Below are 15509 nucleotides of genomic sequence, written 5' to 3'. Positions count from 1 at the left end.
ACAAGGAGAAATTGACCCTTCCCCCCTCCTTCCTTTCACCAACTCCTAGTGAATACAGATCCAAACCCCCTTGGATCTTAAAACAAGGAGAAATCAAACAGGTTCTTAAAAAGAAGGCTTTTAATTAAAGAAAAAGGTAAAAATCATTTCTGTAAAATCAGTATGGAAAATAACTTTACAGGGTAATCAAACTTAAAGAGCTCAGAGGACCCCCCTCTGTCTTAGGTTCAAAGTACAGCAAACAAAGATAAACACTCTGGTAAAAGGTACATTTACAAGTTGAGAAAACAAAGTAAAACTAAGACGCCTTGCCTGGCTTTTTTACTTACAAGTTTGAAATATAAGAGACTTGTTTAGAAAGATGGGGAGAACCTGGATTGATGTCTGGTCCCTCTCAGTCCCAAGAGCGAACAACCCCTTTAACAAAAAGCACACCAAAGCCTTTCCCCCCCCCCAAGATTTGAAAGTATCTTGTCCCCTTATTGGTCCTTTGGGTCAGGTGTCAGCCAGGTTACCTGAGCTTCTTAACTCTTTACAGGTAAAAGGATTTTGGAGTCTCTGGCCAGGAGGGATTTTAGTACTGTACACAGGAGAGCTGTTACCCTTCCCTTTATAGTTATGACACCCTGAGTGATTTAGATGGATTGACTTAACATTTGAGTGTAGACCTGGCCTAAGAGACTGGTCTTTATTGTCTGACCACAGTCATTTGATATGGGAAAGGGTTAAAAAAAGTTAACACCCTTGTCACATGATAGGGGTGATTATCCACTGACTTGATCAGCTAATGTTAGAATGAGTAAGACTTATTTGCATGAGTAAGAGTTAACATGATCAGGCTCTAACTGAAACTGTATTACTTATCTCTGCAAAGCATTTTGGTGTACAGAGCCTGACTTGTCTCCCACAGAAATCATAGTTTTACCATTGACTTAAATGGGAGAAGAACAGGGACCCCAGTTAGTGTGAAATATTCTATTACATACTCTGTCACATGAACTGAATTAGAAGTACTGTAAAATACACAAAGAAAAAGTGGTCACACATTTAAAATCCTGCCATTTCATAAAATGAAATCTCCTGCATTGGCAGGCATATGGACTAGATTGCTTAATAAATCATTTCCATCTCTCAAAATGTCCCTGATATACAGGTAGCACTTTCAGATTGAAATTCTTTCCTGAAATATAAAATGATAAAATCGTGTCTGAGGGCATGCCTACACTGCCTGGCCTGCCTCAGACTGTGGGGCTGTAAAGAACAGTGCACATCCACTCCCCCATGTGGATGCTGCAGGCACAAGCAAAAAGGTTTCTCATTTACATTAATATAGTCCTCTTCAAACAGGACTATGGTAATAAGTACTGGGAACCTTGTTCCCACAGTGTCTGCACAGGAGAGTTACAGCACAGGACTTAGGTGCGCACTGCTGTTCACAGTCTCGTAGTCTGAACTGCAGGGCAGTGTAGACATGCCCTGAGATAGTATCGTCAGTGGTTCTGTGGGAAGCAGGAGTAACAATGCGTATGTGTGTCTTCCTGTGTATTTCTTCTCTGCTCCTCTCATTCCTATGAGAGAAAAGATGGACAGGTGAGCTATTAAATTAACAACTGGAATACATTTGTTGGTCTAGCAACTGATTGCACTGTATGTTGCCTGTGATTTTGACTTCTCAGTATTCTTCTCAACCAATATCAACATGAATCTCACACACAAAAAATAAGATTGTTTGTTTTTCTACAGAATTGTAAAAATAAAAATGATTACAATGTATTTCCATTTTTCTTATATATCTTCTTTTGACAGGTATTAGCATATAATATCTTTATTTTCAATGCTGCACATTTATATACCATACTTGTACTTAAAACGAATTGGTGACTACCTTTTAACTACAAATCTAGGATCTGCTCCTCCTCCCATTTAAATCTGTGGCAGTTTGTCCACTGTGGCATGAAACCAAGTATCAGAGGGGTAGCCGTGTTAGTCTGTATCCACAAAAACAATGAGGAGGCTGGTGGCACCTTAAAGACTAATGGATTTATTTGGGCATAAGCTTTCACGGGTAAAAAAACCCACCTCTTCCATGCATCTGAAGAAGTGGGTTTTTTACCCACGAAAGCTTATGCCCAAATAAATCTGTTAGTCTTTAAGATGTCACTGGACTCCTCATTGTTTTTGTGGCATGAAAGAATTGGTCCCATTGTGGTCATATTACACTAGACTGCACTTTATAGGAATTACAATGTCATCAATAAATAAAAAGCCACAAAGATGCCACAGATCCAGACTAACAGGGCTACCTCTCTGATACTTGAGTATCATTGTAGAGCATTGGTAAAATCAAAATCTGATCTATTTTGCTTATATAATTCTTTTCAGACATCCACAATGAAACTATTATAGGATTTTTTACAGTTCCTAGCCCTGTAGTAGATGAGTGATATGTTTAAACAAAAACCTCTCCTACTCATCCCAGGCAGTCTCTCAGACCAGTTGGAAACATTTTCATTTAGAATATTATTTTCTGTTTATTAATATTTCCAATAGTTTAAAATTAGACAAAAGGAACAGGCAGAAAAACGATAAAGAACATTAGGCTGATTGTTTTCCTCCTGCCCTTTTTGGAGGGGACAGTGGATTTAGGGATAAGCAAACCATAGGCGTGCGCACGGGGTGTGCCGGGTGTGCCCAGGCACACCCTAATGTAGGGGTGGGCAAATGGCCCCCTCTCCCGGCGCGGCAAGCCGCGGGGTCTGCGCTCCCAGGCTGGAGCGCCCGGCCGAGCGCTGCAAGCCGCCGGCCCCTCTCCCGCCTCCCGGGGGGTGGATAGGGGTCAGGGCAGTTAGGGGACAGGGAGCAAGGAGGGTCCTGGAGGGGCAGTTAGGGTGGGGGGGTCTCTGGAGGGGGTGGTCAGGGGACAAGGAGCTGGGGGGGTTGGATAAGTCGGGAGTTCTGGGGGGGGCTGTCAGGAGGCAGGGGTGTGGAGAGGGGTTGGGGGAGGCAGGGAGGAGGGGGGGTTGTATGGGTCGGGAGTTCTGGGGGTCCTGTCAGGGGGCGGGGAGCGGTTGGATAGGCATGGGAGTCCCGGGGGTCTGTCTGGGGGCGGGGGTGTGGTTAAGGGTCAGGGCAGTCAGGGGACGGGTAGGGTCCTAGGGGTGCAGTAAGGGGATAAGGAGCGGGGGGGTTGGGGGTTCTGAGGGGGGAAGTCAGGGGGCGGGAAGTAGGAGGGAGTGGGTGGGGGCGGGGCTAGGGCAGGGCTCCCTGGGTGCACATCCTAATGAAATGGGCTGCCCACGCCTATGAAGCAAACCCTATGCCTTCACCAGATTTGTCAAAACTTGGCGGGGGAGGGGAATATCTATGAATGGGTGACTTTTAAACTAAATTTGTAAATATATTACTTGGTATCCACAGGCCTTTTCCATTTCTAAATGAACTTCTTCCCAAATAAAATCTGCCAGCTGTGGGAATTTTAGTGCACCCACCTACATAGGGCACCCACAAATAAGTATTAGCTGCTTTATTCTCTCCTTTCCCTTTTGAATAATTTACAGTAAATTGAAAGCTAGAGGTGAAGCACAGCTACACACCACCTATAAATATTAACAATGTTTGAAACCCATTGTTTAGCTCGTCACTAGTGAGGGGCAGGGCTCGTACAGCGCTTTGCACGCGTAAAGCACTGTCTGGACTCGATTAAGCTCATGCTTTGCGGGATCAAACCCTGAATGTGTGAATTAACGAAATTATAAATCAGTAGCAGCGCTGAAACAGTTTCCCTAAATACTGCGGAGATGTTAATCCACGCTCTGGGGGGGCCGCAATGCAGCGATAAATCTGACCCACACTCGGGCGTGGAGACCTTCCTGCTATCGGGGGGGGGTTGAAATCCGGATGCGGCTCTTAGCTGTGCGGACACAGACCCTTGTGCCTGTGGCGCCGATACCCCGCTTCGGGGCCTAACGCGCGCTGGGGAGCCTTAGGGCTCCTGGGCTGGACACCGGCCGCGAGCGTGGGACCCTCCCGCCTGGCCTGGGGGGCGCCCGGGGCGAAGGGGCCGGGCCGGGCCGCAGCAGAGGGTGGGGGATTGAATTGTCCCCGGCACACGCAGGCCCAGCCCCCGTTCCGTGCAGAGGAGCCGCTCCCCGCCCGGCCTTTCCCCTGCTCCTGGAGCCCCGGAACCCGTGTGCCGGGCTGTGCTCGCCGGCCGGAGCGCGCTGGCGGAGCCACCCTGACGGGAAGCGGGTCAGCTGACCGTGGGGAGGCGCCCGGCCTAGGAGCGGAGCAGGCGAGAGGCCGCGGGGAAGATGCTGCTGGTGCTATCGGAGGAGCACAAGGAGCACCTGGGCTTCCTGACCCAGGTGGACAGCGCAGGTCCGGCTCGCCCTGCCCCGCTCCCCCGCACTGTTCCTCCGCCCTGGCCGGGCTCCTTCGAGCCCACGAGCCCCCAGCACGAGCGCGGCCCCCCTTGGGCAGCGAAGTGGGGTCTGTTGCCCTGATAAACTGAAACAGGGTCCTCTGCCCTGCTCCCAAAGCGCCTGACATCACCCCGTCTCTGGAGCCCGCTGTGGTTGAGGGGCCCCTAGGAGCCCAGGGTCTTCTGCAGGGGCCACGCCTCAGCTCTGTTAGTGAGGGAGACCTGGCAAAGGCCTGGCCGAGGTGGGAAATGTGTCCCTGGCATTGCAAAACGCCCCGTCTCCCAACAGGCCGGAACTGCCCGAGAGTTCCCCCAAGCACAGGAGTCACTGGGCAGGTCTGCAGAGCGTTTAATCTCCTTTCATTGCAGTTGTTGGTGAATTTGGCCGTATCGCAGTGGAGTTCTTAAGAAAAGGCACCAACCCGAAAATCTACGAAGGAGCCGCAAGTAAGAGCGAGAGAAGCGGGGCAGAAGGGTAATGCTGCCTAGGACCTTGCTGGACTGAAGGGGAATTGTTAAAACTGAGTTTTTTAAAACACTAATGTAAAAAAACCTAGATATTTTAGATTTTATTAATCAAAAACATATGCCCTGCTATAAGGAGTATTTTACCCTGAAAAGGGAGAATTGCCATAGACTCCATGAAGTCCACTAGGGACTTGGCTGTTGCTGATAATTTCATATAGAAGTTGCTTAGATACTACAGCAGGTGTGGGCAAACTTTTTGGTCCGAGGGCCACATCTGGGTGAGGAAATTGTATGCAGGGCAATGAATGTAGGGCTGGGGCAGGGGGGTGGGGTGTAGCAGGGGGCTCAGGGCAGGGGGTTGGAGTGCAGGAGGGGGTTCAGGGCAGGGGGTTGGGGTGCAGGAGTGCGGGGTGCAGCAGGGGGTTGGGGTGCAGGGTAGGGGGGGGGGGGGGGAGGCAGGAGGGGGTGTGGGGTGTGGGAGGGGGCTCAGGGCAGGGGGTTGGGGTGAAGAAGGGGTGTGGGCAGGGGGCTAGGGGGCTCAGGGCAGGGGGTTGGGGTGCAGGAGGGGTTCAGGGTGTGGGCTCCGGTGCCACTTACCTTGAGTGGCTCCAGGGTGGAGCAGCGTGCAGCAGGGCTAAGGCAGGCTCCCTGCCTGCCCTGGCCCTGCGTCATTCCCGGAAGCGGCCAGTATGTCCAGCAGTGGCTACTGGGGGTGGGGTAGGCGGCACTGCCATGCGTTGCTCTCACCTGTGGGTACCACCCCAAAGCTCCCATTGGCTGCGGTTTCCCATTCCTGGCCAATGGGAGCTGCGGGGGGCGATGCCTGCAGGCAAGGGCAGTGCACAAAACCCTCTACCTCCCCCCTTCTGCCAGGGGTCCGCAGGGACGTGGTGCCAGCCGTTTCCGGGAGCGGCGCAGGGCCAGGGCAGGCAGGGAGCCTGTCTTAGCCCCGCTGCGCCATGGGACTGGCAATTCCGTGGGCTGGATTGAAAGCCCTGACGGGCTGGATCCGGCCCACGGGCCATAGTTTACCCCCTCCCTTGTACTACAGTGTTGAGCAGCAATATAAAATCCAGAAATATATTTGGGACAGATGTAACATCATGATGCCTTAAATAGATGTCATCAACTTGAAATATGCAATTAACAAAATAAATTTCTGGTGCTTCTGAATTTCTCTTCCAATTTTTGTTGTTTTACAGTAATGTTTTCCTGGTTTTCAAAAAATATTTTTCTGTCTCCTGTTGCTTTGTGAAAGGCCTATCCAACTATCAGGGTAAAATTGTCTGTTTAGTGGATTATAGCTGGGAGGTGGAGGAATGAAATTAGCTGTACCCTAAGGATTATCAAATGTATAAAGAAAACCAACTGAAAACACTACTTTTCTTTTTTAAATCTTTCATCTATAGCAATCATAAATTATACTTGTAACTGTGGTTTAAATAATTTAGGTGTTTGTGTCCCTTTAATACAATGCCTCCCTTTCCAAAGGGCAAAGTCTGAAAGTTGGCAACACTAGTGCCAATCTGGTCACCATTGGTTAGATTTAAAAAGTGATACACAAGTGAGCATATTACTTTATTAAATCATATCATAAACTCTAAAGGGTTCTTTCAGGCCCCATTGTGACTTACCGTGCAATGTATGCTTAAGTCAGTACTAGTTCTGCTGTGCTTTTTAAAATTATTTTATTTATTTATTTATGTATTTAAATGCCATGTGTGTTATAGCCTGGACAGATACACCTTACCTTGTCTTGAATATCTGTTTTGTTTTCAGGAAAACTTAATGTTAATAGTGACGTTATTCAGCATGGAGTTGAGGGATTAACATATCTTCTCACTGAGAGCTCCAAGCTCATGGTAAGGATAATGTCGCGATAGTATATATCTGGGGGTAAAAGTTTGAGAGAAGTCCTCCAGTTTTTTATTGGAAAACAAAGGCTTCCACAATATGCCTACAATGCTGGAAACACTTAGACAAGGGACCCAAGTCAGGTTTTCAAAATTTGACAACTTCTTGATCATGGGAGAATGAAAGGGTATGTATAAAGGCAACATCATTTTTACATAGTATCATAATATTAAGCATCCCAAAACACTGTATATGTGACTCACTTCACTTTGCCTAGCATGTGCATTTCAGTGGCTCTGGAGTTAAACTTTTTTAACAACACATAGCAACAATACACAACAATAAAGAACAGAAAGTGAGGAATAATGCTTTAAAAAACAAACTATCCAATTTAAGTGAAGGGAAATCTCTTTTTTGAGTTCTGATACTGTTCAAATGCTGTACTGAATACAGACTAGATTAACTCCTCTTATTGGTTGTTCCTTGGAGCTACCCAGGCTACTACTGGTCTGACTGGCCTGATGCTGCTTAGTTTATGAGATTTTAACTAAATCACCATGAAAGGTAATATGAATCCAGGCAAATAGGAAAGAAAGAGAGGTACCTGGGTAATAAATTGTCTTCCCATCGGGAAGACTGTTCAAGAAGTAAGAGGATACCTGAATATTGCAAATGTATGAAATAAGTGGAGCAGTTGTCTAGTAGTCCTGAGTTAACTTCGTTCACTTGTATTCTTCTGGTATTGCTTCCAGTTCTTGGAATAGAGTGAAATATCTTCCTTTGGAAAGTAGGGTGACCTGAAAAATGAAATAAATTCTCTTGGCATTTTGATGGGATAGAGCTTGCCATGGAACACTTATAATATGTGAAAGCTGTTGGCAACAGTGCAAAAGAAAGACTCTTCTCTCAAGTACATGACTCCTTCCAGAATAATAGAAACTGAACCAGACCATAAAATAAAACATACATGTAGAAAACCATTGATCTGGGACTGTCAAAGTACAAGGGCCACTCTAGATTAATGTAATGTGAGCTCTGGTGTTGCACCCAGTGCTTACATACATAGATAGGCATTTTAGAAATTTCAGAGTACTTTAAAATTTTAATAATAATGCTACACAATAGTTTATAAATTTATTTGATATCTAGAAATGTACTAGGATCGGTCAAGGCCCAGTTCGTCATTGTTATAAGCTCCTTCTATTGGTACGTTATTTTGGTTCTTACTACTTTCAAATAGGTGTACCAAAATGATTAAATACAAAATGTTAAGCATTTTTTTTGCCCTTTTTAATTTATTTGAGTAGTTGCCTTTGAATATTATTATTGAAGTTGATGTACGTTGGTAGCAATATCATATCAGCATTTATACATTAGTTAACATGTGAGAGGTTTGATGGGTTCTAGATATGGAACTCCTCTCTTATATTTCTGCATGAAAGGTATTGTAATTAGGTAATGTGACTTTAGAAAATGTAATATATAGATTCCGGGGAGCAATAGCAACAACAGTTGTGCAATTCCTGATTACATTCTAAATTGATAATTTCTAGATCTCTGAGATAGACTTCCAAGACTCTGTACTTGTTCTGGGATTCTCAGAGGAATTGAACAAATTATTGCTCCAGCTTTACCTTGACAACAGAAAGGAGATCAGAAGCATTCTTGGTGAACTGGCCCCAAAGCTTCCCAGTTACCACAGCCTTGAATGGAGACTAGATGTGCAGGTAACATACCCTAGTCTTAGTAGATAATCTGAATTTCATTTTAGCACATTTTGGCAGAACAGGCTGTTGTGAAAAACATAAGGTTAATTCAGTCTTTTTAAAATGCTTGAGGGTGCAGTATCTGCATTTATATAAATATTTGCAGATGTTTATTTACCAGTCTGCATTGGAAGACAGTGGGCTTTAAGATAGATAAAGAATATAGTTAATGTTGCAAAATGATTTCATTGTTTTATGCACGGTTACAATGTGGAGTTCAGTCAGAGATTTATATACTAAATTAAAGGATAACTTTAAAAACAATAAAATAGACTAAATAATAAAGTCTTTGGTGTAATATATAATGAAGCATTGTCAAATGACAGCATTGCAAAAAACTACATTTGATTAAACCAGAAACTGCAATCATTATCTAATAATGATAAAACTAGATACAGATGGAAAGAGTAAACTATATGTCAGTCTATGAATAAAGTTGCAGAAGTGTTGAGTTCCAAATTGACACTTGGGTTCCTAGCATATTTCTTTGTTTTAACACGCACTGTTTCTTTTTTTCCCCTTACTTCCCCATTTCATCTCATTTGAATATCTTCATAAAGCTTGCCAGCAGAAGTCTGAGACAACAGATTAAACCAGCTGTCACTATAAAGCTACACCTTGATCAAAATGGCGATCAGACAACCAAAATATTACAAACTGACCCTGCTACTCTGCTCCACCTAATTCAGCAATTGGAACAAGCCTTGGGGGAAATGAAAACAAATCATTGTAGGCGAATAGTCCGCAACATCAAATAACATTAATTTGTGACTTATTTCATTAAGTAATTTGTGAAACAGTAGTAGAAAACAATGTTCACAAATATACATTTTGAGGAAAATAAACATCTGGATCAGATGAAATGCTTTCCTGTGCCAGGATCTTGAGCCAGTGGTTACAGGCCGAACTTCCTTTGTTGCTAACTTTATACAGCTGCCTGATGTGAGTTAGGATAATTGTCTTGTGCTTTAACTCAATACAGAAATTAGTCTGGTCAGCACTACGTTAATTATCTCTCCTTGGTGAGTGTCCCTAATATTATATAGGGCTGCCTCAATGTAATACAAAATTGTGTATTCATTGCTATATTTTTCAAGCAACATTTTTCTCTTGTGTTCTTTCTTAAAATAAAAAAATACTTACACTGAGAAGGAGTGATATTTTACCAGGATTGGTCTTCCATCTAAATTCTTATGCTTATAGAACCACTGAATTTAACTCTTAAGGTTCCCACTTCTTTTCCCTGTCATAACTTCTGTTAGTTGCTGCTAAGATGCTTTTATGAAGTGGTGGCAACAAATTCTGTAATGCTGCATATATCCTCAAAGTCACATTACAGACAAATAGTAGGTTTGTTTTAGATATTGTTTCCTATGTTTCTGGCTAGACTTGCAAATAAGAGAGTCAGTCCACTTTTAAGTTTAACTTATGTTAGCCAAAGCACTCTACTACTGTTTAACGTTCTGCAAAGATGTGTAATATGGTAGCACTTCCTTGATTATAGCAGGGTGTGATGGGGTGGCTACCTCATGCAAGAGTGGAAGGGGTTAATGGAGGCCAGATGGGCCAATTAACCTAGTAGATTGGAGGCTAAGAAGAAAGCCCTAATTAGAGGAACAGGCTGTGCAGGAACAGATGGGGCCCTTATAAAGCCAGGTAGCTCGCTGCAGATAGAGGTCACTGTTGCTGGGCAAGGCTGCTGCTGGGCAAGGGCAGTCTCTTCCTGCAAAGCGGGAGCAGTGTTTGGAGACTGCAGAGTGCATTGGATGTAGTCATACCCTGGAGAGAGGGAGGAGGGTTTAGGAATTGGTAGACCCAGAGAGAGAAGGGGAACCAATGGTAGGAAGCAGTACAGGGAACGAGGAGTGAGGGTTAGGAAAGGAAAGTCCAGGACTGCTGAGCTGAGGGTCCCTGGGCTGGAACTCAGTGCAGAGAGTGGGCCTGGGGAGTAGCCAGGGCATTGGAGGTGCCAGCTAGACAGCAGGTCTGGAAAGACTGTGAATTCCCTGGAAGAGGAGGACCTTAGTGACCTGGCCAGAGGGCCAAGCCACGAAGAGTAGGCTGCATATTCAGGGCTGCAGACTGAGGGCTTGTCTACACTTAACGGGGGATCCACGAGCGGCGATCAATGCATCGGCGGTCGATTTAGTGGGTCTAGTGAAGACCCGCTAAATTGACTGCAGATCTCTCTCCGGTCTACTCCTGTACTCCACCGGATCAAGAAGAGTAGGGGGAGTCGACGGGAGAGTGTCTCCCATAGACATCGCATAATGTGTACCCCACGGTAAGTAAATCCAAGCTATGTCGATCTGAGTTACTCTATTCACGTTACTCAAATTGCGTAGCTTAGATCGAATTTCCCCTGTAGTGTAGACAAGGCCTGAGACAGGATGGGGGGAAGACGCACTGGAAGGAGAGTGCAAGCTGGCAGAGCTAATTCCCAGAACGGCCAGCGGGAGTCGTTGCAAGTGGTGACTTTGACTAAGGGCTAGTACTTACTACTGGCACATTCTGGCAACCAGCTAGTAATGGCTAGCTTAGATAATAGATAATTGTACATGCAAACCCCAATGGCTCTGCGTAAGTTCATACAGGAGAATCTCAGAGTTATGGACACCAGCGTTATGAACTCATCAGTCAACCACACGCCTCATTTGGAACTGTAAGTATGCAATCAGGCAGCAGCAGAGACCAAAAAAGGCAAATACAGTACGGTGTTAAATGTAAACTACTTAAAAAAAAAAAAAAAAAAAAAAAGGGGGGGAAAGCGGCATTTTTCCTCTGCATAGTAAAGTTTCAAAGCTGTATTAAGTTAATGTTCAGTTGTAAACTTTTGAAAGAACAACCATAATGTTTTGTTCAGAGTTACAAACATTTCAGAGTTACTAATAAACTCCATTCCTGCTGTGTTTGTAACTCTGAGGTTCTACTGTAAATACAGGTGATCTGAACAGTAGCAAAAGCAATATTATGGATTAAGCAATGATAGTTTTTAAGCTTTAAAGAAAGCTATTAGGAAAAAGCAAAAGTGCAACTGCTGCTTCATCCTCTTTTTTTCAGATTTGTTGATTAAAACATTCTATGGCTTGGATTTTTCTTTCTGACAGGTCAGCTGTAGCAAGTTTTCCAGCCTGTGGAAAGATGGCTTTATAATGGAAACATTGACTTAATTATTGCCTGTGAATGTTGTTTTAATTAAGAAATGTAAGTGGCTTTTAGCATCTAACATGGATGACAAAAAAATGGGACTTCTAACATTTCATTCATGCTTTAGTATAACATTTTGTAGTTTCAGTGAATAGGATGTTAGTATCGCTTTGTTGTTACTAGTGGGAGTGCATTATACACCATGGGAACTGTAGTGGAGAGAGAACAGATAGTGAAGGGGAGTTTTGTACGTGTGACTTGGCTTCAATTCGTGCTGTCCCCCCTCCTTCCATGTTGATGTTATAAAATGCTCCTTTGCTGCTGTTCAGGATTTATGGTATAAAATACACTTTTTAATTGTTGTAATTTTCTTAGTGTTTTGGGTTTTTGCTCCTTGTGGAAAATAGCATTTAAAGCCAAAGACGACAGAAGTGCATTAAACTGTAGCAGTTCTTGCTATTTAAAAAAGGGGCTTAATTTAGAAGTTTCAAGCTTAATTAGTTTATTTTATTCTTTGATTTTGGGGGGGGGGGGGGACATAGGGGAGAATAGCCAATGTTCATGGTTCCCTCACACAATTGTTCCCTCACACAATGATGACTAAATTTCCTCTCCCATCTGCAACGGAAGCTTATATCAGTATTGTTTCCTATTTTAAAAAATGGCAGACCCTTGGTGTGGAGTCTTGTTATTAAGTTTCATTACTTAAGACCAGCTAGCAGGTTGTAGGAGGGCTACTGTATCTCATCTACGAAGATCAGAAAGGGTTTTGTTAAGCACATATGTTCCTCTGATGATGATTGACTAAATTTGATCCACTAGCCTCATCTACTGGGACTCGGCTGCTGTTGCTATCATTTGATGGAGAAAAAGCATTTGATTAGGTGCAGAGGATATATCTTTTGCAGTAGTGGGATGTTCTCTGAATGGATTAAGCTCAGAACACAAAGTTCTGTGCTAAAGTGGAGGTTGATAGAGTTGGTTTTGCATTAGTGAGGGGTGGGCACCACTGCCTATTACACATTCATTTGAAGCACTGCTTGAGAAGATTAGTTAAGAGCTACTGGGTGTTGTGTGGGGAGGAAATAAATGGTGTTTCCCTTTCCTTGGATGCCAGTGTCATATTTGTTATGCATCTGATCCATGAAAAGACTTGTTTACTATAGATTCCTTGGGATGCTTATGAAGCACTATTTGCTAGTTTAGAAAACTGATGTGAAATGAGAGACTATATATAGCTTAGCCTTTGATTGTCAGAAGAGAGAGAATAGTCAAGCTTTTCTTAGTCTGTCATCTGTGTGTGTGTGTGTGTGTGTGTGTGTGTGTGTGTGTGTTGCACGTCACACATATGGGGATTGTATAAAGTAGCGAACTACAATCAAGCTGAGTTACTTGGTATCTCCATTGTTTTTTTCAAGTGTCAGTGCTGGTCTTCCATATTTTTAGAGTAAGTGCAAGAACAGCTTGAGTAGCCAATTCATATTTTGCCCCACTGACCTCTCCTCAGTTCGGCCCCATTCTAAAGTCCACTAAAGTGAATGGGAGTCTCTCCATTCACTTCAGTGGGATTTGGGTCAAGTCCAAGAAGGCTCTCGTCATTCACTTCCTTATCCCAATGAGGGTCTGAGCACGCCTATCTTTTCCATCATAAAGAAAACCTATTTTATTGCAGCTATTCTCAGCTACTGTGGACCAGTTGGTACCATGTGCAACTGTTTGTAATCTCTGTAACCATGTCTGTGGGGCATCATTGTAAGGTATGGGGGTATTTTTGTTGTCCCTCCACCACCATATTCTGGATAGAAAGGAGAGTTCCAACTGGACCTTGGGAATATAGAAAATTTGGGAATGGTAATCAATGCATATCCCACAGGCATTTCTGTATGTCTCATGGGCTTATGCAGTTTCTCTCAGTGGTGCACAGGCAAATGCTATATTCTGCAATATTCATTTGTTTTCAGCAAAGCTAATCGCTGCACGGCGGGCCTCTGTAAACAATCTCCACCAGTTCAGTGCTGGTGCAGATGGCTAGTGCTGGAGTAATAGTCCCTACGGTGAAAATAGTCCTCCTGACACCATTGCACTGTACAAGTCAACTGTGTGGATGGCCTGTACTCTACTATCCCAGGTTACATTTTCCAGAAACCTTTATACCAAGTGCTGCATACACTGTTCATTTGTATGCTATTTTGCCAACCTCAACTTCTCCAGAAATGATATTGTCCTGAGGTCCACTTCTTTATCAAGATGTCTAATGTCTTAGAAAAACACTTTCTATGCGTGTTGCCAGCTGGCAAGAGGCGGATGTGCAGGTACTGATGGCAAGGTGATCCAGTTGGAGCTGAACTTTGTGACTGGGTATCTAAATGTCTTACCAAGCAGAGCGTTGCTCAGGATAGCACACAGTGCTATGAAAATATTAAAGGGCTGAAGTTGCAATATAACAAGGTCCAAAGTAGCAGCTGGCATGGAGGCAAACCGCCCAGTCAGATGCACTGAACCAAGTTCTTGCTGCTTGATAGTATGGAGGCACTCTGTATACTATGATGGTGAGGGACCAAGATGTGGAGGAGAAGAAAGAGAACACCAGCTTCATGTCTTCAGCAAGGACCCAGGAGGAGGAGCTGGATTGGGAGATGCCCAAGACTATGCTTGGTACCGAGGCCCAGTTTAGAGAGTCCCAAGCTTTGGAGATGGCAGATGAGCAGGTTCAGGATGAGAAACTGGGAGACGAAGACCCCTTGCAAAGTATGTTGCTTTTTATTATTTGTACCATTGGGGCTGGTTTTTTAGGCAGACATAGGGGCTGCAGGGACAGTTTGCTGGGTTCTAATTAACGCAATCTGACTCTTAAACAAGGCCGGCTCTAGGCACCAGCCTCCTAAGCATGTGCTTGGGGCGGCATTTTTCAAGGGGCGGCACTCCGGCAAAAAACTTGGAGCCGGCCCTGCTCTTAAATGGGTGGTTTCAGCCTCACATGAGGGTAGAAGTGGCCCCTTTCCCCAGTTGTACAAATTCCTCTCTTTCCTTGCCTCTGTAGTTCAAGGTGGAAGATTCAGCAAGTGCAGCAATGGAATCTAATACCTGTGTGGAGGCAGGGTAAAACTGAAACATATTGGCTAGTTTGGATGTACTGCAGCATGGCCACTTACACCAGTATAATTCCATTGATTGAATTACCAGTGGTTCAGTTCTCTAGTGCAGATGTAACCCAATGGCCTGAACTAGCAACCCAGGCCCTGTCTACACTGGCAAGTCTGTGCGCAGTAAAGCAGCTTTGTGTGCTGGAACTCCCGAGGTGTAACACACTGCCAAAGCCACTTAGTGCATAGATGCAGTGCTCTTTAAAAAAACACCCCAACGAGAGGCGTAGAGCTTTGTGTGTCAGGGCTACAGCGCTGCGGTGCCAGTGTAGACACCGTGGTGATTACAGCGCTGTGACTGGCCTCTGGGAGGTGTCCCACAATGCCTGTTCTCACCTCTCTGGCCATCGGTTTGAACTCTATTGCCCTGCCCTCAGGTGACCAACCGTCAGCCCCACCCCATACATTCCTTTGCAAATTTGAAAGTCCCCTTCCTGTTTGCTCGGTGATGCGTGCAGTGGTATCAGCGCATCTTTCCAGGTGGCCATGCCTGCTCCACGCACCAGGTGATTCCCCACTTGGAGCAATGCTGAGCTGCTGGACCTCATGGGCTTTTGGGGAGAGGAGGCAGTGCAGTCACAGCTGTGCTCTAGCCGTTGGAATTATGATACCTACGGACAGATTTCTAGATGCATGATAGAAGAAGCTGGGGAACACCTACCACAAGGCGCGGGAGGCAAACCACCGCTCCGGTGCTGTGCCCACAAGCTG

At 44.8% G+C, this 15509-nt stretch overlaps 1 protein-coding gene across 1 annotated transcript; it reads left to right on the top strand.

The window, feature by feature from the left end:
• The first annotated feature begins 4139 nt into the window (after positions 1–4139).
• On the top strand, positions 4140–9665 carry COMMD2 (COMM domain containing 2). Its single transcript, XM_026650203.2, has 5 exons — positions 4140–4377; positions 4790–4867; positions 6668–6750; positions 8296–8469; positions 9069–9665. The coding sequence occupies exons 1-5, from the start codon at positions 4311–4313 to the stop codon at positions 9264–9266; spliced, it is 600 nt and encodes a 199-aa protein (XP_026505988.1). The 5' UTR covers positions 4140–4310; the 3' UTR covers positions 9267–9665.
• Positions 9666–15509: the final 5844 nt, after the last annotated feature.

This window comes from Terrapene carolina, unplaced genomic scaffold (genome assembly GCF_002925995.2).
Source record: "Terrapene carolina triunguis isolate 2854851 unplaced genomic scaffold, T_m_triunguis-2.0 Scaffold88, whole genome shotgun sequence".
Taxonomy (NCBI): Eukaryota; Metazoa; Chordata; order Testudines; family Emydidae; genus Terrapene; species Terrapene triunguis.
The sequence above is the reverse complement of the archived record's forward strand: the minus strand, read 5'-3'. Positions and strand labels throughout refer to the sequence as shown.